Below are 22,721 nucleotides of genomic sequence, written 5' to 3' on the forward strand. Positions count from 1 at the left end.
TAGCCATAACTATTTTCACACATATTTCTGCTATAAAATCTATACCTGCGGCTGCAAATTAGAAACTCTTGAATGTTTTAGAAATGTGATGTTAACATCCTAAATGCATCAGGGTTTTGGGTTTTGCCTACACCCAACGTTGAAAAAACTCAAACATAAGGCACATTTCTAATTGACTTCTATTCTCCTCCCACTTAACAAAGGGTGGAATAAAATTAGTCAAATGTGAAAATATAGCGACCAAAAATCCTGCATTCTGAATGGTTCTGCAAAGGTTCAATGATGAGGTGCAAAAACATCAGGTAACAAAAGCCTCTGTCGAAGAAAACCCGATCTGTAGCTTTCTGCCTTTTCTGATCACCCTGTCAAACTAGTACTTCAGTTCTACTATCCACTTGAGACCAGAAAGCTGCGTTGTGGACCATTAGAAAGTAGCCCATTGTTTTGTGCATCATCATATCAGAAGGTTCATTCGAGGAAAATGGAATAATTGACCTTTTTTCCCTTTCTTCCACAGAATTTAGTGGTAGAAAGTCTGACAAATTCCACAACTGCAAACACAACTTGCAGCACTGCAACATCTTTGATCAGGCAGCACAAGAAATTGAAATATCACAAACATCCTTTTACACGGGGTGTGAAATAGATCTCATTTCTGGTCAGCATGATATAAGATGCCACCACCAATGACAACTATTGTCACCTTCTAATAAAATTTCCAAGTAGATTTGAAGTTTTCTGCTAAGCAATTTCATTATGGTCAGAATAATTAATCAAAGACACCAAGCGTTTTTTCAATCATACACTCAGTATGTGTGGCAATAACCCACCAAGAATACAGAAAAACAAGATTAAAATTAAAAGAAAAAAAAAAAAAAGTACCTGGAGTGGTCCAGGAGCAAGAACTGAAATGGAAAATCTATATTTTGTTAATCAAAGTTTTCTTTCTTGATTACTCTTCCGTTCATGAAATAGAGTAAGCACGGATCACCTCAACTACCGGTGCCCGACACATTGGACACTTTCCAGTACTTTGGACCAACTCATTTGCACATTTTGAACATGTGCACATGTGTCCACATCTGTAACAAAGAGAGAGAGATAACAGGAAAACAGCATAAGTTATATATTCAATGATCAATACTAAGTTCTATCCTGCTATTCTATGCAAGCCACATCAGCAATGGACATAAATTTATTATAAAATTTACCTGTACAGTAAAGAATCAATATTGCATTCACAACATATACAACATATTCCTTTCCTCACATAATCCCATTGAGGTTCATCTTTAAAAAGACCATCCACAGAAACTCCTGCAAGCAACCCATGGCATTTCATATAGTCAAGGGACAAAACAATCCAAATAGCTGCAACCACCTTCTAGCAACTAGCAAACATATGTCATCCACAGATGACAATATTCAAGTATAAAAGTTTTTTACCCTTGAGGATCTTTTTATTATTTATTATTATCAGTCCCCTTGTGGATCTAACTTTACTTCTAAACATATGTCCCACAAATGAAAATAAGAAGAAAATCACCCCTTGAGTTAATGAAGAAATGGTTGGAGCAAGAAATGAAAGAAAAAATAATAGAAGAGAGTAAAAAGTAATAGATCACAATAGATCAAGATCCTATCTTAAAAAAAAAAAAAAAAGATTCTGTACAGACCTATAATAGGAGGAGAATGATTCAGGGCAGCAGATACTTCTTGTTGTATTGAGCGTTGCAACTCAAGTTGCATATCCATGCAGGCCTCCAACATCCTCTGCATGTTATTCATCCTCTGCTGTAGCCTAGCCATGTCAATCCGCAGATCATTAACGATATCCCACTCCTGCACCAAATGAGCGACGTGATTCAATTCTAACTTAAAACTACAAATTGAATTAAGTTGACAGAAATGTAGGTGACCAACAGGCAAACCGACAATATGTTATTAATTTCAAGCTTCAAAACAAATTAAAAGTTCTCTTTTCAAAGAAAAAAATAAGGTTTTTTCCAATGATATATTTTTTCCTTTTTATAAGTAATAAGATATTTAATTGATATAAAGATAGGCATAGCCCAAGTACACTAGAGGTATACGAAAGCATACACCTATTTAAGAACTGGAAACCATTACAAGAAAATCATGGAAGCTAAGACCATTTAGATCTAAAGCAATGGCCAGTTGTGGAACGATGAACACACTGTTAACATATCTTTCAAGAAAGGAATCAAGTTAAAAAAAAATCATTATTGTGGAACGATAAACACACAATTCCTGGACGTTGATGCATGTCATGATGTGGCCAGTTGTCATGCTGCGACTCCAGATAGTAGAGTGGCTGAGAAGGTGGCGCTGGTAACAGTAGAGCAAGCGGAGGACTCTCAACAGCATCCCTCTGACCATCATTCTGATCACCACTTTGATGCTCTGGATCTTGTTCATCTGACACATGAGAGGGTGATGTTCCAGGCAGTTCCCAGTCAATAGCATCATTACTTTCCCTTCTTTCCAGATATGATTGGATCAATTGGTCAAGACTCTCACGGAACCCACTGTGAAGAAGATTAGAAACTCTTCTCCTACAAAATTAAACAAATCATTATAAGTAAAGAACTCAATCATTAAAAATTGCTTTAGTGCATAAGTCCTTTTGTGGCAAATCTCATACCTGTTTAGAAGTTCTCTCAGTTCCACACTGTAAACATTATCGTCATCGGGAAAGTAAACTGTATCAACCCTGCGATCCGGAACAGCTTCGCTACCAGAAGGCCCTTCTAACCAATGCTGCACCGCCTCCTGAAAACCATTATCCTCGTGCCACTCTTCTAGGGCTTGTTGCAGTTGAGCCTGTTCCATATCTTCATTCCCCAATTCTTGGTGGTTAGAAGTGATTCCCAACCAGTTTTCATCAACAACTTCTCTAATGCCATCCCTCCATTCATGATATTCAACATTAACTTGTTGTGAGTCTCTTTCCTCGGTTTCCATAATGTGTTCTGGCAACTGTTCCATCTGAGCAGCAGATTCTGGCCAAATTATATCATAATTCTCAGTATGATCTGACGACCCAAGGGTATAACTTTCCTCAACAATTCGCTCAGATTGTCCACTGATTTCTTCACCAGCTTCTTGCACATTATTATGTTCTCCTGATCCATTCAGCAATGTCTCTACCTGCTCACTGGCAATGTTTTCCTGGGAGTTTCCATTCAAGCTTTGATCGGTACCATCTCCCCTTTGAATGAATACATCATTCTCTGAAAGCTGTTCCTGGCAATCTTCTTCATGAGCACTGGATCCTTGCCTTCCAATATCTTCAACAGCATCATCTCCTAAATCATTCCTACCATAATTTTCCTCATAACGAGGTTCAGATTGTTCACTAGGTTCATCTTGAACAGCCTGTAAATTGTTTGCTTGAGGTTGATCGTTTCCATCGCCATTAATTTCATTGTTAGTTGAGGTATCAGAGTGGTTGCCGCTTACTTGACCAGATACAGAAGTGTCCAATCTGGAGCAAAATCCTTCCCTATATTCAAGAAACAGGTTCCATAGTGTTACTCCCAAAATACAAAACAACCATGGCTACTTCTATATAATAATTTTAAAAGAGTTCAACAAGCAAAATATCATCACCAAAACATAACAGTCACATAGGAACAGAATGATCCAGAAAATGCAACAGTCATAGGATATAATGAATGCAATGACTTGGTAATGAATGAAATGAATCCGTACAAGATCAGATTTAAACCCAAATATCAAAATAAGATCAGTATAAAGACCGAAATAAGCTTGAAGGTAAATCTAGACACTTGTAGTATGAGAACAACTGAAATAATCCTTGACATTGTTTTCTCTCTGTTTTTCAGATAAGAAGTACTGGACATTGTTGATGATGCCATCTGAAAATATGTGCCAATGAACAACTTATCAGATCTTTCATTATTTGCATTTACATGTATACTTTTGGATTAAAGTAATGCATTCTGCTCTTATGATAAATCCCAAGCAAAGTAGTTAAATACATGGGCTTGAGATCTAGTCCGGGCAAGAAAATCTTACTATCAATGATGATGCCATGACAGAAAGGAGTCCACAAGTACAAGTTTCACATCCGGAAGGATGGAAGCACCATGGGAAACCATCAATTCTCATACACATGACAGCTCTTGCCATATTCCTAGTATGATACCTTTTATTCATTATAGCAGCATGTGAATTGTAAAGGCAAAAATTTGCTAGGATTAGATGACTATATGATAAGGCTTATCTTATCATTATATTTGAATTTGTTGGATGAATGTAAAATAATTATTGATTTATCTCTAAACAATGTTGAGTCTATCTAGAAGTCTTAGGTGTTGTTGAGATAAGTCATTGAGATTAAAATCGAGTCCTGGTCAATCTGTATATATCCAGAAGAAAGCTAAACAGAGATTGGTCAATACAGGAGAATGTTATCGCGAAATGTTAACAGTCCGTCAGACCACGTCTTTGCGACTGTTGCTAACCGTCAGCAGAATCCTACTATGGTTGGAACTCTTTTCAGACTTTCTATTTAAAGGGATTCGATTTTGTATTTCTACAAGAAGTTTGAGCCACGAATTCTAGAGAGTATATAGAATATACATTTATGAGAGAAAATTCACTTGAGAATTTTTATAAGGTTTTTCATCTCTTCTTGAGTGTGATCATGCTTTGAGTGTGAATGAACATTGATTGAATTTCAGCTTCTAGAGTTCCAAAAGGCAAATCAATATTTGAAGATCGCCAGAAGTTCTGAATAGTACTGCGGTAGAAGACAAACAGATCATTTGTCTAGGCAAGTAAGAGAGTCAAATTGCAAAAGTTTTGTAATCGATAATTGCTTGTAATTGTTCTTCAAATAATAAGATTAACTTTCCTGAGTTTGACTGTCCCGTAGGGTTTTGACTTTAAAGAGTTCTTTAAAGGGCTTCCCTCTGTAACCAATCGTTGTGTCTTATTAAGTTGATTATTTATTTTAAAGTATTTGATTCGTTTTATAATCTTGATAATTGAGATCTAACCAATTTGTTCAAAGAAATTGACAGACAATTTTATGGTTTATAACAGTACGTTGGGAATTTCAATTGGTATCAAAACGTGAGTCACTCATTCAAATGTAATCCGTGCCCTTGTAGATCATGTCCACATCATTATACGTTCCACCATACTTCGATGGGGGGAAAAATATGCTTATTGGAAAGTTTGTGTGTGGACTTTTCTCAAGTCTTTGGATGAGCGTGTATAGCATTCGGTTGAACAACGATGGACTAAACCCGTGAAATCTATAGATGCTTGGACAAAAGATGAAATCAACAATTGCAATTTGAATAGCAAAGGACTTAACGCTATTTTCATGGTGATATCCCCCAAAAAATTTAAAAAAATCTCCATGTGTGAGATTGCTAAAGAAGCTTGGGATATTTTGAAGGTTACACATGAAGGCACAAGAATAGTAAAAAATCAAAATTGCAAACGCTAACATCAAAATTTGAAAAGATTAAAATGTTAGAAGACGAAAATTTTAATAATTTTTATGCTAAACTGAATGATATTGTGAATTCCAGGATTAATCTCGGCGAGAAGGTGGAGGATTTACGGATCGTGAGGAAGATTCTAATGTCTTTACTTAAAAGATTTCGACTCAAAATCATTGCTATTGAAGAAAGTAAATATCTTGATGCAATAAGAGTAGAAAAGCTGGTAGGTTCTTTACAAACGTATGAATCTTCGCTTCCTCAAGTAAAAAATGTAAGTCCATTGCCTTAAAAACTATAGAATAAAATCATGAGGATCTTTTTTATGAAGAAAGTCTAGATGATGAAGAGATTGCTCTACTTACGAGAAAATTCATAAAATTTATGTCTAATAAAAAGGCGAGTGGTAAACAAAAACAAGAAAAAATTATTTTTGTTAAGAAAAACGAATCTGAAAATTGGAAGAAAGAAAAAATGAGAAAAAGGATAAGGTACAATGTCATGAATGTTCTGAGTATGGTCATATAAGAATTGAGTGTCCAAATTTCAAAAAAAATAAAGGAAAATAGTTGAATGTCACACTTAGCGATGGTTCAAATTCTGAAAATTCAAACTCATCTTCTAATGGTGAAAAATCTTTTATAGCTTTCTCTACTATTGTGAATGATTTTCCTAAAATTACACTAACAAAATCTGAAAATAGTTATGATTACAGTGATTCGGATGTATCACTTGTTGATGCTGATCAAAAACTAAATTTACAAAAAGATTACAATGATGTATGTGAAGAAGTGATCAAATTAAAAAAACTCAACAAAAAACTGTTCAAGAAATTCACTGATATGGAGAGAGAAAAATAACATGTGCATTAAAAATTTTTGATATTCAAATAGCAAGATTAAAGGATCAAAAAATTGCACTAGAAAAGAAATTAGAAAAGGTTCAAGAAAAAACAACTCAAAAATTAGAAAAGATGCGTGCTCAAAAGATGAGTAGTGATAGAACTGGCCTACGATAAATGACTTCAAATGGGAAAGAAAAACTGGTCTCATCATTCGCTACCACAACTTCCAAAGGTATTGTTTTTGTTAAAGGAAGTCAAAGTAAGTTTTCAAAATCATGTTGAACCTAAGTCAATTTATTCAAAAAGTCTGCATGGTAAATTTATTCCTACTTGTCATTATTGTGGAGTTGGTCATATAAGGCCAGATAGCTTTAACTTGAATAAAGTGAAGACAAATGAAGGTGAAAGAAATTTAAAAAAGAAAAAATAAATAGTTTAGAGAATCAAGTTTGTGATATGATTCAACAAATCAACTTTTTAAATATCAAACTTGGTGAACTAGTAGACTTTTGCTTTCAAAATAAAGAAAAGATCATATACAAAGTGGTGTTGATGAAAAAAATAGGCCAAAATTTAAAGAAAAGTGGATGGTCAAAGAAGATGCCATGTCACATTAATTGATGAAAAAATCTAATTACAAGCACAATTGTGTACTAATCTGTGCACCAATTTACTATAATTGGTCAAAAAGTAGATTTTATTGAAAATAATGTTAATTTAAATTTTGAGTATGAAAAAATCAGTATTGGTTAGCAGATTAGTACACGACTCTGCTTATATGTAACAAAACTCTTAATTAATAGGACTACTTGCATATTCTTGCATTCTTTATATTATTGCACTAGTCTAGGACATGCATTTTATTCTTCAATTTTGCTTTTTTGTTTCTATTTTTCAGTTTTAAATAAAAAATATATATAATATAAAAAAATAAAAAAATAAAAATCTAGTTTGGTTCAAAGCTTTCCTTTAAAGAAAGTGCATGCTTGATATGTCAAAGTTTGAACATTTATGTTCTCACTTAATAAATTTTTGAACTTATGCATCTCTATATTTTGTGCAATTCACTTTGTGCATACTAATCCTATGGATTATCTTGACAAAGTTAATTTTCAATGCACAGTGAGGAACTTATATGTATGCATATTATATTTAAAGTTCACATTATTTAATGAGATGTTCATCATAGAAGGAGTCCATGTCTTGAATTAACTAATATTAATTGAATCTAGTACATTAATAAAGAGTTCTCCCTTTGCCAAACACAAGGAATTGATCCATATAGAAAAAATCGGTGTTAAATCATTGTGGAAAGAGACTAACACCCTACACGGATCTATCTCCTTATGTCTTTATAGAAAGAATCGTTGCTCTAATCATTGTGGAAAAAAATGAGTAACAAAAATATACATAAAAAAAAAGTTATGCAAACTAGTGTTTGGAAGAGATGCTCATGTATCTAAGCCCTAACATAAAATTTGACTTTTGAAGTGAATGACAATCTCTTGTGAGCATCTATAAGAAGAAAATACTCATGGATAATATTATAAAAGTATATTGAAGAAAAAAATAAAATAAAGAGTTGATACCTTATATAAGCTTACTCACTCACACACTCATATGAACTTTGACATTAATGATCTTATGAGTGAACATCCATTGTGATTGTGGCAAATGAGAAGGTGTAAATGATCAGATTTGTTTTGTGAGATACACTATATGGTTAAACTAAGATGAGGTTAAACATGTTACTTGTTTATTCTTTCATTTTTATATATGTTTAAAAAAATAAAAAATATATATTATTTTATATATATATTTTTGTTGCAATTTTTTTTAATATTTTTTTTTTAAAAAATCAAAATATAAATTGTGTTTCTTTTTTTGTTAATATGGGTATTTGCCTAAGTCTAGGAATTAATCTCTGAAATATTAGCTGAAGTCCCAATGGGACTCTATGATTTATGGCACGCACATAGGCGCAAGTCACTTATGTGACTTAAAAAAAATTTTGGCCTTTACCAAACCCACATCCAAACCCCCCCTTCCCCCTCTCTTATTTCCTGCTATTTACACGGGACCTCACCCACCTCCCTCTATCTCCGCTTCTCTTGAGCCCAACCCCACACTCCTTCAAACCTCTATCTCTTCCTAAACTTTCAGATTCATAGGCAAATCATATCCTATTATTTTCCACTTCCTAATCAAGGTAAGTCTTCTATGGTGTAATTTTCAATCTCTAGGACTCGGATTGATTTTTTTTTTTTTTAAAGATTCTATGGAAAGTTTGATTATGCGACATGTTGGCTTGGATTTGACTTTGTATTGAATCGATAATGGTTGGATTGCTCCTTTTGAGTCTTGTTTGCATGTACTAAGGACGATTTTTGAGTGGATTCTTGGCCTTTGTCATTCAGTTTTCATGGAATGCCCACCAAGTGTTCGTTTTTTTGTCTCAATCATTTGCTCATTGTTTAACATATATTCATGCTCATACATCATGTGCATTTAATCCATGAAAAATTGAAACATGTGAATTGTTCATTATGTCTTTCTTAGTATCTTCATCTTGACACACATAAGTGATATATTCTATTTTGTATCTTGTCAAATTAGTGACAAAAAGGGAGAATATTGGAAAAGCAAATTGGAATATTTTGATATTGTGAAATTTAGGGAGAGTTTGAGTAAGTGGGAGTTTAATGAATTTGCTGAAAATAAAAAGGGCGAGCAGCAGAATATTAATAGGGAGAACTATATACTTTAGAGGGAGTAGCAGAACATGAAGAGAGAGAACTAAGTACTGAACATGATTATTGATGATGACTAGAACACTTTTTTTGTAGGTTTACAATACGTCTAACCTTTGATTATTATTGAAACTAATTTCAAAGTGTTCTATGCCATTTCTTCTCATATTACTGTATTAAGATTTTCTTCATGAGATCTTGGTCTGCTGATTGTTTTTGTCTCAAGTACACACTGCATTCATCAAGTTGATTTTGTGACCAATCCGCCAAATAGAAAGATTGTAGATGCAAGATATTCATCAAATTGGTTTTGTCACCAATCTACCAAAGGGGAAGATTATAAAGGCAAAAATTTGCTAGGATTATAGATGACTATATGATAAGGCTTATCTTATCACTATATTTGAATTTGTTGGATGAATGTAAAATAATTATTGATTTATCTCTAAACAATGTTGAGTCTATCTAAAAATCTTAGGTGTTGTTTAGATAAGTCATTGAGGTTAAAACCAAGTCCTGGAAGATCTGTATATATCCAAAAAAAACTGAACAGAGATTAGTCAATACAGAAGAATATTATCACAAAATGTTAACACTCCGTCGGATCACGCCTTAGCGACTGTTGCTAACCGTCAGTAGAATACTACTGTAACTTTCCAAACTTTCTATTTAAAGGGATTCGGTCTTGTATCTCTGCAAGGAGTTTGAGAAACGAATTCTAGAGAGTATATTCTGAGTATTTATGAGAGAAAATTCACTTGAGAATTTTTATGGGATTTTTCATCTCTTCTTGAGTGTGATCGTGCTTTGAGTGTAAAGGAATATCGATTGGATTTCAGCTTCTAGAGTTTCAAAAGAGAAGTCAACATTTAAAAATCGCCAGAGGTATCTAGAGATTCTGGCTACTACTGCGGTAGAAGTTTGTCTAGGCAAATAAGAGATTCAAATTGCAAAGGTTTTGTAATTGACAATTGCTTGTAATTGTTCTTCAAATAATAAGATTGACTTTTCTAAATTTGGCTGCCCTGTAAGGTTTTACCTTTAAAGAGTTCTTTAAAGGGTTTCCCTCCATAACCAATCATTGTATCTTACTAAGTTGATTATTTATTTTAAAATATTTAATTCGTTTTATAATCTTGATAATCGAGATCCAACCAATTTGTTTAAATAAATTGGTAGACAATTTTGTAGTTTATAGCAGTACGTTGGGAAGTTCATGAATGAAATCGAGTACAGCTCTTGCCATATTTGATGAAATTTTCAAAAACAAATATTTTTTTTATAAGTATTTTCAAAAGAAAAATATTACAAAGGAGTAATCTCAGTAAAAATTTCGATTACTTATCCAAGAAATAATGCCTAACCTTTTCCTGGTGCATGAAGTCATTTTTCTGGGTCTAGTGAAAATTCATGACAGAGCTAATATAATGAAAGTAAATGAGAGCCCAAACTCATCTAGGTCACAATGTACCCAGATCTAATCATGAATCAGAAGGATATAAGAGAATTCTTCTAACAAGTGAACTATCATATGACTTATTGTTTAATTTTAAGAAAGTTAGGAAAGAACCTAGCAATAACTTGTCTTCCAGGGGCCATAGTAAATAGAGAATGGTAGTGGTTCATGATCTAAAGGGAAGGATTAAAGAGCATTGTTGCTAAGCAGGAAGCAAACTTTAACATCTGATCAAAAATAAAAGTATCAACAATTTGCAGCACTAGTACCGGAAAAGAAAAAAATGGGGATCCCAGCCTTAAAATGATAATATTAAAAAAAGCTATCTTTTAGAAGTCTGCACCCATTTATGTCAACTTGGCAATAAAAGAAATCAACAAAACAATTTAAACTTTTATCTAATCGGAAATAGATACTGCAAGTTCACAATGTAAAATATTTTCTAGAACAACCCTTGATTATAGATAACAGAAAATCATAAAAACAACACAACAGACTTCTAGACCAATTAACGCACAAGCTTTACATAAAAACAAATGAGAGAGGCTTTGATATGATTATAAGTATAAAAAAATAGTACCTCAGACCAGATACAGTTTGTCTTTGCCTCAGTAAACCTAGTTCACTTTCTGCCAGGGAAGCAGGTCTGTCATTATCAACCAATCGGTCATTTCGCAAAAACCTGCCTCTAAGTAATGACTGCAAAAGGAAATGAGTCCAATGGTCGTGTTACAAAATGTGTGAAAAGTTTTCCCACGAAACATTTACAGCCATTACAAAGGAAAAATAACAAAACTGCCCTATAAACTAGCAATGATCAGAAAAATTAAAATACATCTCTACAACGGCTCAATGCAAGCCTTGTGCAAGCATCAAGACATTCAGAAGAAAAATTATGATATTGGAACAACAAGTCAACCACTATAGCAATTATCAGGGATCTTATAATAACTAATATATTGGTAAATATTAAATCGATCGAAGACCTATCCACATGTAGCTTCAGCTATCACACAACCTTCCTTTTACTTGTCGAAGTTCAGAGAGAAAATTAAAGCCTAGTGACCTAACAAATCAGCAACTTCAAAGTCTCTTAAGATTATTCATTTTAAAGGGAATTGATTTTTGTATCCAAATTCTAAACTCTTTAACTGTATTTGTCTAGTCCACATGTATTTTTATAATAAGCATCCCCCCCCCCCCCCCCCCCCCCCCCCCCCCCCCCCCCCCCCCCCCAAAAAAAAAAAAAAAACCTGGGGTGCTCCTTCACCCCCCAAACAAGAAAATTACTTTCTGATATCATACTAAAACATCACTTCTACCATCATAACCCAGTCTTGATGGTGATCATTCAATCCCATCCCAGTAATCACAAAGTTCATGCAAATTTCACAGGACAACAGTCAGACAAATTTTATACACGAAATATAATATAAAGAACAGGAATAGTGTGAACTACTGTGAAGAACCAAGGAAGAGAACAAATCTCAAAATTAAGAAAACTATCCAGCCCATAACCTGAATGCGGTTCCGATGAGCAAATTGCGATACAGCTCGATGCTGCAACAAACCTTGAAGTTCACTTTGCCTTTCCCTCTCAGCCTTCTTTATCATATCAAGCAGAGCCTGTCGGCCACATAATCTTCGAATGCCCCTCCGGATATGCTCATTTCTTCCTTCACTCTGGTTAACAACCAATCCTTCTCGAATTCGTTCCATTTGAGAACCAATATCAGCAGTTTGTTCTTCTCTACTGTCAGTCAAGGCACCCCTCTGCCGGCTATTGAGTTGTACCCACTCCCTTATGACTCTCACTCTCTCCTGCTCAGTTTCACCTAACCATTCCGCTCTTGGGCTGTTGCTGATATGGGAAACATTTGATGCACGTTCCCTCACACCACTATTTGTCCATTCCCGAAAAATCTGCCTCACCCTCTCCCTTTCAACTTCCCCAAAATCAGACGAATGTTCACAGTTAAAATTGCTTGAATCCATGGGTTCATTCTGTGAACCAATCTGCATTTGTGACCATGTTCCACACTCACTATCGGTCAGGCTCGTGAGTTCCCAACCACCCCTCCGCTCATTACTATCGGTATCAGAACCATGTCCCCTTGAGAAGTCAGCAATCAACCTATCACTCCTCTGTGGGACAACTCTCTCTTGCTGGCGCCCCACCACGTGCTCATCCTCAAGCTCCCTCCACATCTGCAAAAGCGAGGATGCCTGGGTACTGACACTCCTTTCATCACCTTGCTGCCCTGATATTTGAGAATGAGAGTCCCTGAGGAAAGAAGAATCAAGCACAGAAATATTGTGTAGACCAGCGATTGCCATTCCAAACTAACACTAGAATGATTCAACCCATCAGCTTGAAATGCATAAAAAACCCATTTTTTCCAAGCAATTAAAATTGGATGATTCCCTTTAAAATCGAATCATCGCTTCTGCATCTGCATCAACCACGTCATATTTATCTCCATTGTCAATTCTAGCCACATGAGGATAAAGATTTACAGGCGTGGATATCATCCGCGGCAAATCTTGGGGCTAATTGACTCATGTGATTTTTCTGCATCAATTAAAAACCAGTCACCTTCACTATATCCAATCCTAATATTGGCCTCAAGTCAAAATCATGAAACTAATTAATAAGATTTTTTTTTTCCAATCTCAATACAAAAAATAAAAAATAAAAAAAACGGGGATTTACCAAGCGCGGAAATTAAATACTCAATATCACAGAACTAAAAAATTTCTTCAATTTCTCAATCCTCTGTTTGGTAGCAAAGAAAAATAAATGAAACAAAATCCTGCATATCAGATTTCCACGATTTGGAATCCCATATAGAACAATCTCCGCCGAACTAAGCCTAACAAAACTATCTAATCTACTCCACAGAATCGACCGGGACATTCCTATTTTCAGAATCACAAAAAGGAGATTCAAACTTATATTTTCCATCACTTTCTCCACCTTTCCAGGCAACCAAACAGAGCAAAAACTAAAACTAAGTAACATACTAAATCCGCATCAAAGCTGATTCAAATAACTCAACATCAAAATCACATTAAAAAACCATAACATATCGCCTGAAAATGAAGAGAAACCCGAAACACGGCGTTCAAGCACAAGCGAGTCGTTTGGGAAAATTATAGCTCAGATACAGGCAATGAAAGACCAAAGAAACGTACCAGCGCAGCCCTCTCCGCTTTGGTTTTGAAGTAAAGAGAAAGGAACCCTAGCTGTGAAGAAAGTTACAGAGAGTCAGAGAGAGAGAGAGGGGGGGAGGAGATTCAGAAGGAGGGAAGAGCGGCGATTTATGAATAATAAATGCAAACACGTCACCGTTTCGGACCTCTCCCCCCATAAATATTGCCGTAACGCCAACGTCTCAAAATTTGGTGAGGAGGCGAGGTATCAACACGTAGCATACGTCGCTGTCCCAGAGACTTTTCCAAATCTTGACTCTAACGGGAAGTGGGTAAGAAGTTAAAATGGTGTCCGAACGACGTCGTGTTTTGTAAATTTTGTTTTTGTTCAAACAACCACCCCCAAAGCCACGGGTAATGTATTTTAATGTCCAACATACCCCCTTAAAAAAAATGTTGAATCTCACGTCTTAAATGTATTTTTATTTCAATGGTTGATCTATAAAATTATTTAATTGAGTAATATTAACTTATATGAGTAAAAATAATAATTAAAAAGATTACACAATAATAAATTTACCAATTGATGTAATTTAATTTGATACGTTAAATTGTAAAATTATTTTTATCATAAAGTAAGTCTCACAAGTCATATGAAATTATATCAATTTATAAATTTATTTTTATGTAATCTTTTTATATCTGTAAAACTTCTAATAAATAAAATGTGAAAAACAAAGATTGATGTCAAATGAAAAAGATATAGAAGACACAAACATTTCATATGAGGGCATATGGGTAACATGGAGTGAACACTTAAAAAACTCTTAGAAATCATTAGCTGTGAGGTCCATATGGTGGTAATTGAATTTTGGTTGGGAGATTTAACAGGGAAAAAGGTTGCTGAAAAGTGTTAGTACTGAAGAATTACACCAAAAGTGAGTTTTTGTGAGGTTGGAAATTAGAGAAGGTTAGGTGAAAGGGTTGCGTTAGAATTAAGAAGCTTGAAATAGCTAAGTTGGTTCTGAAAAGGTATTTATCTCACTCATTGTGTGGTATTTACTATTTCTTATGTATATCGTAAGGAAGAAACGACGATGAGAACACTTCATTTGCTTAGCAAAAAATATATTGACTTTGAACACACCCATTAATGTGTGAAGTAACTTCTACAATATACAAGTTAGATTAATTCATAATTAAGATGTCCATCCTTTCTTTTGTCAATTAAGAGTTGTCAATGTTTACTCATATTTTACATGGAACATGTCAACTCAGCTAAATAGATTGACCATATATGATAATGGCTCAAACTCGTCAAGATCTTTTGAATTAATTGGCAACATCTTGATTTCTCATTAAGAAAATTGATGATCGAATCCCTCATCTCTCATGAATCTAAAAAACAAAAAAGATAATGGCTCAAACTCGACTCATTTAATCCCTAAGATTCAACGTACCTTACTATATATATATTAAAGATTTGAAAAATAGAAAAATGATATACATACGATCATTTTCATATTATGTTATAAATAAGTAATATTTTTATAAAAATAATTTATAAAAGTAATATCGTTTTATATAAATACTTTTAATTTTAAACATGATTGTATAGAGAATTGTAAAAATAGTTATACCTGTATCATTACTCACAAAAAATAATGGTTTCGAACCTTATACGCTAAATAATGATAATTAAGAGTGTGAAAGTCCAATTAGCATCTTCTTATGATGCATCAATCATGATCGTGGGAGCCAAAATGATTCAACCTGATCACATAATAATGGTAATTATGAATGTGATCGAAAAAGGTGGATTAATTACCTTGATTTTCCTTTATTGGATTATAATTGCTCAATCCTTTCAAGTTGTCACAACTTATGTAATTCAACAGTTGAAAGTAACCCAACTAATGAAAAATGTGTATTAATCTTTTACTGTCCTCGAAGTTAGCATATCTATATATATATATATATATATATATAGCATAAACGTTGTTGGACTTTTAAGAGCTGGAAACGACATTTGTGGTGTAAACTGTTGAAAGCATCTTTTTTACTGGTGCAATTAGATTTTAGTCCATGATGTCCGGGAAAAGATAGACATTTTGATGATTTAATTTGGATAAATGGGTGTGTCCACAATCAGTGCTTGCTTGACCTTTTCAGAACCAAACTCTGCAATATGTTTAATATTTAGATTTATCTTCTTAAATCTTGATCCCTTTTTATCTCATGCATATATAGCAGAATTCCTAACAACCCAATTTACTATTATTTAATATAGGGAAATGATATTTATAATTTTAGAGAGTGTATAAGTCTCCTATACTCATTTAAAAAAAATAGATAAATATGAGACCCACATGAAAAAATTATTTTTTAATGGTGGGTCCCACTTTTTTTCAAAAAAAAGTACACAGAATTTGTATATTCTAGAACTGTATGTTGCATTACTCTTCAATATATTTGCACAGAATAGGATTTTTAAGAAATTTAGCATTGGTTTGGATATTTGGATTATTTCATAGCTCTATAAATAGTAGTAAACTAGTCTTTAAATAATAGTAAAAAATTGTTTAAATTAAGATATTTTATTGGGTTTTGAAAAATCTGATAAAATATTTAATAAAATTTTTTATATTATCTTTGTTTTGAAGTTTGAAGATGTTGATCAATTGATTCCTGTGTTTTGTTTTAAAGTTAAAAAAAAAAAATTGTAATAATTAAATAAAAAAGTAAAAAAGTTTGAAATTAAAAAATATTTTAAAAAATATTTTATATTTTAGTGATGTTTTTTATTTTTAAAACCATTACACTGCTTATTAAAATAAACACACTCACAGTAAACTACACACATTAAAAATTAAAATAAATGTTAAAACTAATACTTGAAAAGAAAAATAGGGATGCATGGCTATCTGGCCACCACTCAAGATGACAGGACAATGCGGTGGATTTCAGGTTATCGGTGGCTAGTAAATTTTTGGCTGCCGCCCGGAGTGCTGGCCGGAGGTGTTTTTAAAAGTAATCACGCTTTATATATTTTAGTGTTTTAGTTTAAGAATAAATAATCATGTGTAGTGCATCTTCTTTCAATTGTTGTGCATTCTTTATATGACATCTTGTGATTGGGGGGTGTAAAAATCACTTTTACACCACATACTAATCAAATTAACACACTCAAAATTATCATGTTGTCCTATGTTATCCAAGCTTATTGACGTAACACGTTTAAGATAGTTTCATCTATCTAGTGTCTACCACTTAAATGAACTACGTGCTTCAATAAGTTGTGCAATGCAGAACATCCTCGATGATCAGCTGCATATATATATATATAAGAAAAAAATTATATATTCTAACTCAACAAATAATCTTGAAAACCAACAAGAAATCTGAGATTTTCCTATGGAGCAACTTCATGGCAAAAGGCCCTTTTTTGGTGGAAAAATAGCTGTGCACACTAATTTTGTTTGTGGGAGCCTCGTGGCTTATACTTCGTGGCAAAAAGTATTTTTCTCCACGAGATTTCTAACTCGGGGGACTACATAGAATTAATTACGGCATATTTTGCGGACAGATATCATCATTTTCATGGCAAAAGTCAATTTAAATACTATGAAACTCGTGATAGAACAATTCCCACCAGTACTAAGCACGTTCATTACCTAATCAAATCATACATACAAAAAGTGTGTTGACTCCATCGATCTTCATATGCATGGTATATATATTATGTATTATTATAAAGTCAAAATGCTAACACTACCAAAAAAAAAAAGTTAGAATGTTGCTAACAACTCCGACCAAAGTGATCATCATAATCTAATTGATTAGAAAGTCAAAGCTGACGACTACAACGTGCCAACACGGATCCGCCATTGTTAAGGCTGTTGCCACATGATTCTAGACCGCCATTTCTTAACACTGTTGGGACTTGGAGATGATCAAGAATTAACTACATGGAGCGAAAGCCGGTCAAGTCGACACAAAGATGGCTGCCAAGAATAAGGCAACCAATGCCCGCCTGGGAATATCGGAGATGGCGACCAATGGTGTATATATAGAAGAGCAAGCGAATTGAAGAAGGAAATGACACGAGGCCGACGAAGTACATGATGCACATGATGATCGATCTTAGAAAGACTAGCGAGACAGTAAATTAATGTGAAAGGACACAACTAAATTTAGAGGAAGCTGACATTGCAAAAGGGGTGAATGCATGATACGTAATTGGCGTGACAAGATTATATCTATGCTGCACCAAACCCATGATCAGAAAGGTGAGTGCATGCCTTCCCTAATATTAAATATGTGTAGGTAGTGTAATAGAGTTGTCCCCTACGTAACAATCGTGTACTACGTATGTATGCTGTCCTAAAGAAAAGAGATCATTGGATGACTCTCCGATCTCCATGTATGCAAAAGTACCTCACATGATTATATATACTACTACATAACTTCAGTATTAGAGTTATCCACCCCTAGTCATAAGAATTAAGGACCCATGGTGATGATGGCGGTGATACTTGGGATTTGGCTTTAGCTTTAGGCCTCTCTCCGAACGTCGTGGCCTAACAGGTGGCAAGCGCTGCAAGCAGCAAGATCATACACGTACGACATCATGCCTATGCCATGCATATAAATATATATATATATATTCTATTTGGGGAGACTTACAGCTAGCTGCTCCTGGTTGTTTTCTTAACGGCACGTCGATCAAAATTAACACACGGTACATGCATGTGTCATATCATGTGTCCAATCAGTGAGGTAATCTGTCATGTTCCTTTATCCAATTAGTACTAGTCATCACTCGCGTTTATAGATGCAGCCATAAGGACTTATCCCAGCTTTATTTTGTATTTTGTATTTTTTTTAAAGTAATTACCCACGTTATTAAAAAATAAAAAATAAATTTTTATAATTAATTTATTATAATAAAAAAATATTTATAATTTAAATAATCTTTTTATAATAATAAATTAATCATAAAAATCTATTTCACTTATAGTTCCAACTATCGTTTAATTTTGTACAAGTTTATTATTAATAGACGTAGCCTAAGCATCTATCTATATCTTGGTAATTTATAAGCTATGAGGGTAGCGATCCTCATTAACTAATTCAACACTGCATAACATTGGTTCACTGGGAATTTTGTTAATTTATTAATGTACCGCGAGTCTCGATTAGTTTGAGTATCGATTAATATTATCAGTGACAATCGACCTTGATACTGAAACTTCTACTGCATGCTAGCTAAATTTAGGATGATATATATAAGGAGGAAAAATAATGACAGAAATGAATGAACATGAATGCATATATCATGTGAGTTAGGCCCGTAATTTTTTGAGGTCTGTCCACTGAGAATGAGACATGGATAGTGTCATAGGATAATGGGAAAAAGATACTAGTACTTTTATTTATTTGTGTGAGGTTACTCGTCTTTCATTTCCCTTCTGTCCCTTAAAGGTGCGATATATCGCTGCCTCAGCCAGCTCGATCCTTAGCAATAATATTGGAGGACTTTCTAAATTACTAATTAAGGACAACTTGTGATGGCTTACTTAATTAAGGACACATGCACACGTACGTGCAGGTCTCACGACCACAGGTTTCATGTCGTCTTCGCTCTGTTTTCTTATGGTTCTGAAGTAGTACTACATGCCTGCCAGCAGTAACGAGGGCTCGATCGATCAAAAGTATCACTTCTCATCATGCACGTACAGTACTACGTTGCGCGATAAAGTTTCCCAATATCTTTTCGCCTTTTCTAACAGATCGATATATCGGTCTCTTCTTCCCAACAAATTGTTTTGTACCATCATCTACCACCGCGCGTCTTTAGTGATGACATCACAATTCATACAGCGGAATAATGTAAAACACTGTCCCTTTTGTGGTCTGGATATATAACACCCTTCTGACAGCTTACTAAACAAATTAATTAGATAAATTGTACAGAGGATTGCCATGTTTTTGTCAGGTACGTAATAATAGATGGTTTTGTGTCTCTTAACCACAGAACAGATCTGTAGGCACAGGCCAATTATGGAGGCTAGCTAGGGCCGGGCCACGGTCTTGCATGTGACAGATCGAGAATTAAACATAAAATTCATTTGGAAAATAATATATACATATATATAATATCCCAATTTCATATAACCTGGCCATTTCTTTATGGATCCACCAACTTTGGAAGCTGATCTTGAATCTTCACGTACAAACTACACATGTCGTTGGAAGCAAAGCTGTTGAATCAGCTCAACCACCTGCAATATTATGCCCTATCTCTGTGATATCTTTTCATTTTTGTTCCCTAAAAAGTAGTGACTTTTTTCTTTCTGCATTGACCTCATGATCCCGAATGCTCCCTTCATGCACCCCCGGCCTTCTGATCACTCTCGGGACGACCTTTTGTTGGTCATTCGGGAAACCGGGGAAGCTCTGTCCTTACTTTCACAGGGCAAACTGCACAAGTTATCCTATACACACATATATATGTATGTATATAATTAACAATATCGATCTTCAATAGTCTTAAAGGCATGATAAACCTATGAATTTCGAGTTTAAGGCGCCGAATGAGTACGAGAGATCTAAATAATATATAGTGCATGATGTCAATTTTTTGCACGATGTTTGTAGGGTTGCAAACGAACCGAGTCGAGCCGAGTTCGAATAGGGGATCTCGAGCTCGATTAGCACATATATGTGATCGAACTCGACTCGAGCTCGATAAAATTTAAAAACTTCTGATCGAGCTCGGCTCGCCTAACACACGTTAAGATTAAACTCGACTCGAATTCGTATAAATTAAATAAACGAACTGATTTGATCTCGAGCTACTCGTTCGATTTAAATTCTCTGTTTTTGTTGAAAAATCAATGCTCTATTTATGTTGAACCCCAATGCCCCCAACCGATCAGCCACGTCAAAGAAGCATGTAGCAACAGATTCTCGCAAACAACGTAGAAATTAATCGCAATAGAGAAAAGATAGAGCTTCAACAGAGAGATTGAAAACCAAGAGAGAAGCAATATAGAAGAAATTATATCAAATAATCAAAGCAAGCCGCAGCCAACACTACCATATCCGGAACTACAAATATCACGTTCATTACAAAAATGAAACATTTCAAGATTCCAATTGGCCATTCACTAGTCAGAGCTATTCCAAACTGTTTGCTTTACCCAAGAATTCGAGATCCTCGATTATGCAATTTCACTATAAGGCTACAAAAAACTTGCAAAAAACTTGGCTCACTTGATGCTGCAAACGAACAGAGGATTGTGGAGGTTGCGGCGGCGATCAGAGGCAACGGGAGGCACGACCACGTTGTACAGCGGTGGTGACAATGGGGGCGGTGGGAGCAGCTCATGGGTGGTGGCTAGGAGAAGAGAAAAAAAAAATGAAAATGGAATAAGGAGAGGCAGATCTCGTGCGGCGCATAAGAGTGGGAGGGGAAGATAGATGAATTAGGGTTTTTGTTTTCCTAGCCCCAAACGATGTAGTTTTGGGTGGGGTTCAGAGTGTTGGGCCAGAGCACATGGCTGGGCATTAAGTTTACCAATCTAACTATAATTTTCTCTTCTTCTTTTTCAAATAAATACCCAATTAGGGCTGTTCATCCGGGTTCCGACCCGGAAAACCGGGTAAACCCAAACCGGAACCCAGATTTGAAATCCGGGCCGGAACCCGGACCGGGTTATCCCGGATCAGATCCGGGCCGAAACCCGGATGAATCCGGGTTATGCAAAAACCGGATTCCGGGTTCCGGATTCAACCCGGTTTTTTTTTTTTTTTTCTGAAGCTTTAAAAGCATAATTATTTTTTAAATAAAAACCTATATTATATTAAAGATTTTTTAAGAAAAATCAATGTTGAAAAGCATAATTCTCTTTATGTAAAAACCTATATTTATTATAGAAATTAAAAAAAAAAATTGAAAATCATACTTTTTTTTTTAAAAGCCTATATTTATATGAAAATATTGAGAAGCATGATTATCCTATATTTTAAAATATTAAAAAAAGTGTTGAAAATCATAATTTTCGTCAAAGCCATATATTATATAAAATGTTTTCTAACTCATTAAAAAGCATAATACTAACATTTTCTAGAATAATAAAAATATATAAAAATGAAAAAATAAAATGCATCCAATCCACTACATATTACATTATTTTATTATTTACACATTATATTATAATACAAAATACAAAACTACAAGATATGAATTACAAAATAAATCCAGCAAGTAGCAACTTCGAGGGATCTGATTGAGAGAGATCCTGCACAATTTGTATGCAAAGAAAGTCAGTAGTCTTTAGAGGCTTTAATTGCATAGTATTAATTAGCTAATTTACTACTAATAAGATTACCACTCCTTGAAGCTGACGAGGTTTTTGTAATATGGGCATGATCCTCAATCCTTCATGCCCATATTACAAATGGGTAATGAAGTGATAATAGATTATATTGGCACAAAAAACAGGACCAAACATGCTAAAACAAGATTAGATTTAAAATTTGTAAGGTATAAAATTTATATTCAAATACTTTCATTATTGATATTTGCCCATATCTTAGTAGTTGGCATCAACATCATCATGTGTTCTATTTTTTAAACCTCACAGAAATCTGGACTCTTTCAATAATCTCAGATTCTTTCTTGTCTCACAATCAGTTAAAAAGTTATAATACGAGGCTGATATACCACTCTTTTATACAGTCAAATCAAGCTACTAGAGAACTTAATTGCTTGTGATTCTTAAGTGGCTGTGCATAGTGAACTGAATCTACATGATCTAGATCCCTTGATCAATGATGATATCTCATGATTGAAAATATCTCATGATTCAACTTGTAGCCAAATGACAAATATGATATCAGAAACAATGGGCAGGACAAGAAGGTTGTAGAAATATGATATCACTGGGACTTACTCCTAACCCGTTGCATCAAGTTTTAAAATGACTTCAGGCCAAACCCCTAATTTACAA

At 34.3% G+C, this 22,721-nt stretch overlaps 1 protein-coding gene across 4 annotated transcripts; it reads right to left on the reverse strand.

The window, feature by feature from the left end:
• LOC122291833 lies at positions 1-13,905 on the reverse strand. 4 transcript variants are annotated; one of them, XR_006236775.1, is made up of 9 exons: positions 13,747-13,905; positions 12,070-13,123; positions 11,132-11,250; positions 2,666-3,526; positions 2,267-2,576; positions 1,677-1,842; positions 1,212-1,317; positions 883-1,082; positions 1-738 (listed from the first exon to the last, which is right to left on the reverse strand). XR_006236775.1 is itself a non-coding variant. In XM_043099844.1 (8 exons), exons 2-8 carry the CDS (start codon positions 12,886-12,888, stop codon positions 965-967), a joined length of 2,499 nt encoding a protein of 832 aa, XP_042955778.1. In that variant the 5' UTR covers positions 12,889-13,123; positions 13,747-13,905; the 3' UTR covers positions 1-964. The 4 variants fall into 4 exon arrangements, 1 of the variants encoding a protein (XP_042955778.1); XR_006236776.1 differs by having other exon boundaries at positions 1-741; XR_006236777.1 differs by having other exon boundaries at positions 12,070-12,835; positions 13,747-13,893.
• Between the last annotated feature and the right edge of the window lie 8,816 nt (positions 13,906-22,721).

Source organism: Carya illinoinensis, chromosome 13, assembly GCF_018687715.1.
Source record: "Carya illinoinensis cultivar Pawnee chromosome 13, C.illinoinensisPawnee_v1, whole genome shotgun sequence".
In the NCBI taxonomy this organism is placed as follows: domain Eukaryota; kingdom Viridiplantae; phylum Streptophyta; class Magnoliopsida; order Fagales; family Juglandaceae; genus Carya; species Carya illinoinensis.

What these genes read in the sequence shown, in the direction of transcription:
- LOC122291833 (XM_043099844.1), bottom strand. Translation starts at nt 12,888, where the DNA reads ATGGCAATCGCTGGTCTACACAATATTTCTGTGCTTGATTCTTCTTTC. An exon ending in CTCATCGGAACCGCATTCAG is followed by an intron (nt 11,251 to 12,069) that starts GTTATGGGCTGG and finishes TTCCTTTTGCAG; the next exon opens with TCATTACTTAGAGGCAGGTT. An exon ending in TGCATCAACGTCCAGGAATT is followed by an intron (nt 1,843 to 2,266) that starts GTGTGTTTATCG and finishes CATTTGGTGCAG; the next exon opens with GAGTGGGATATCGTTAATGA.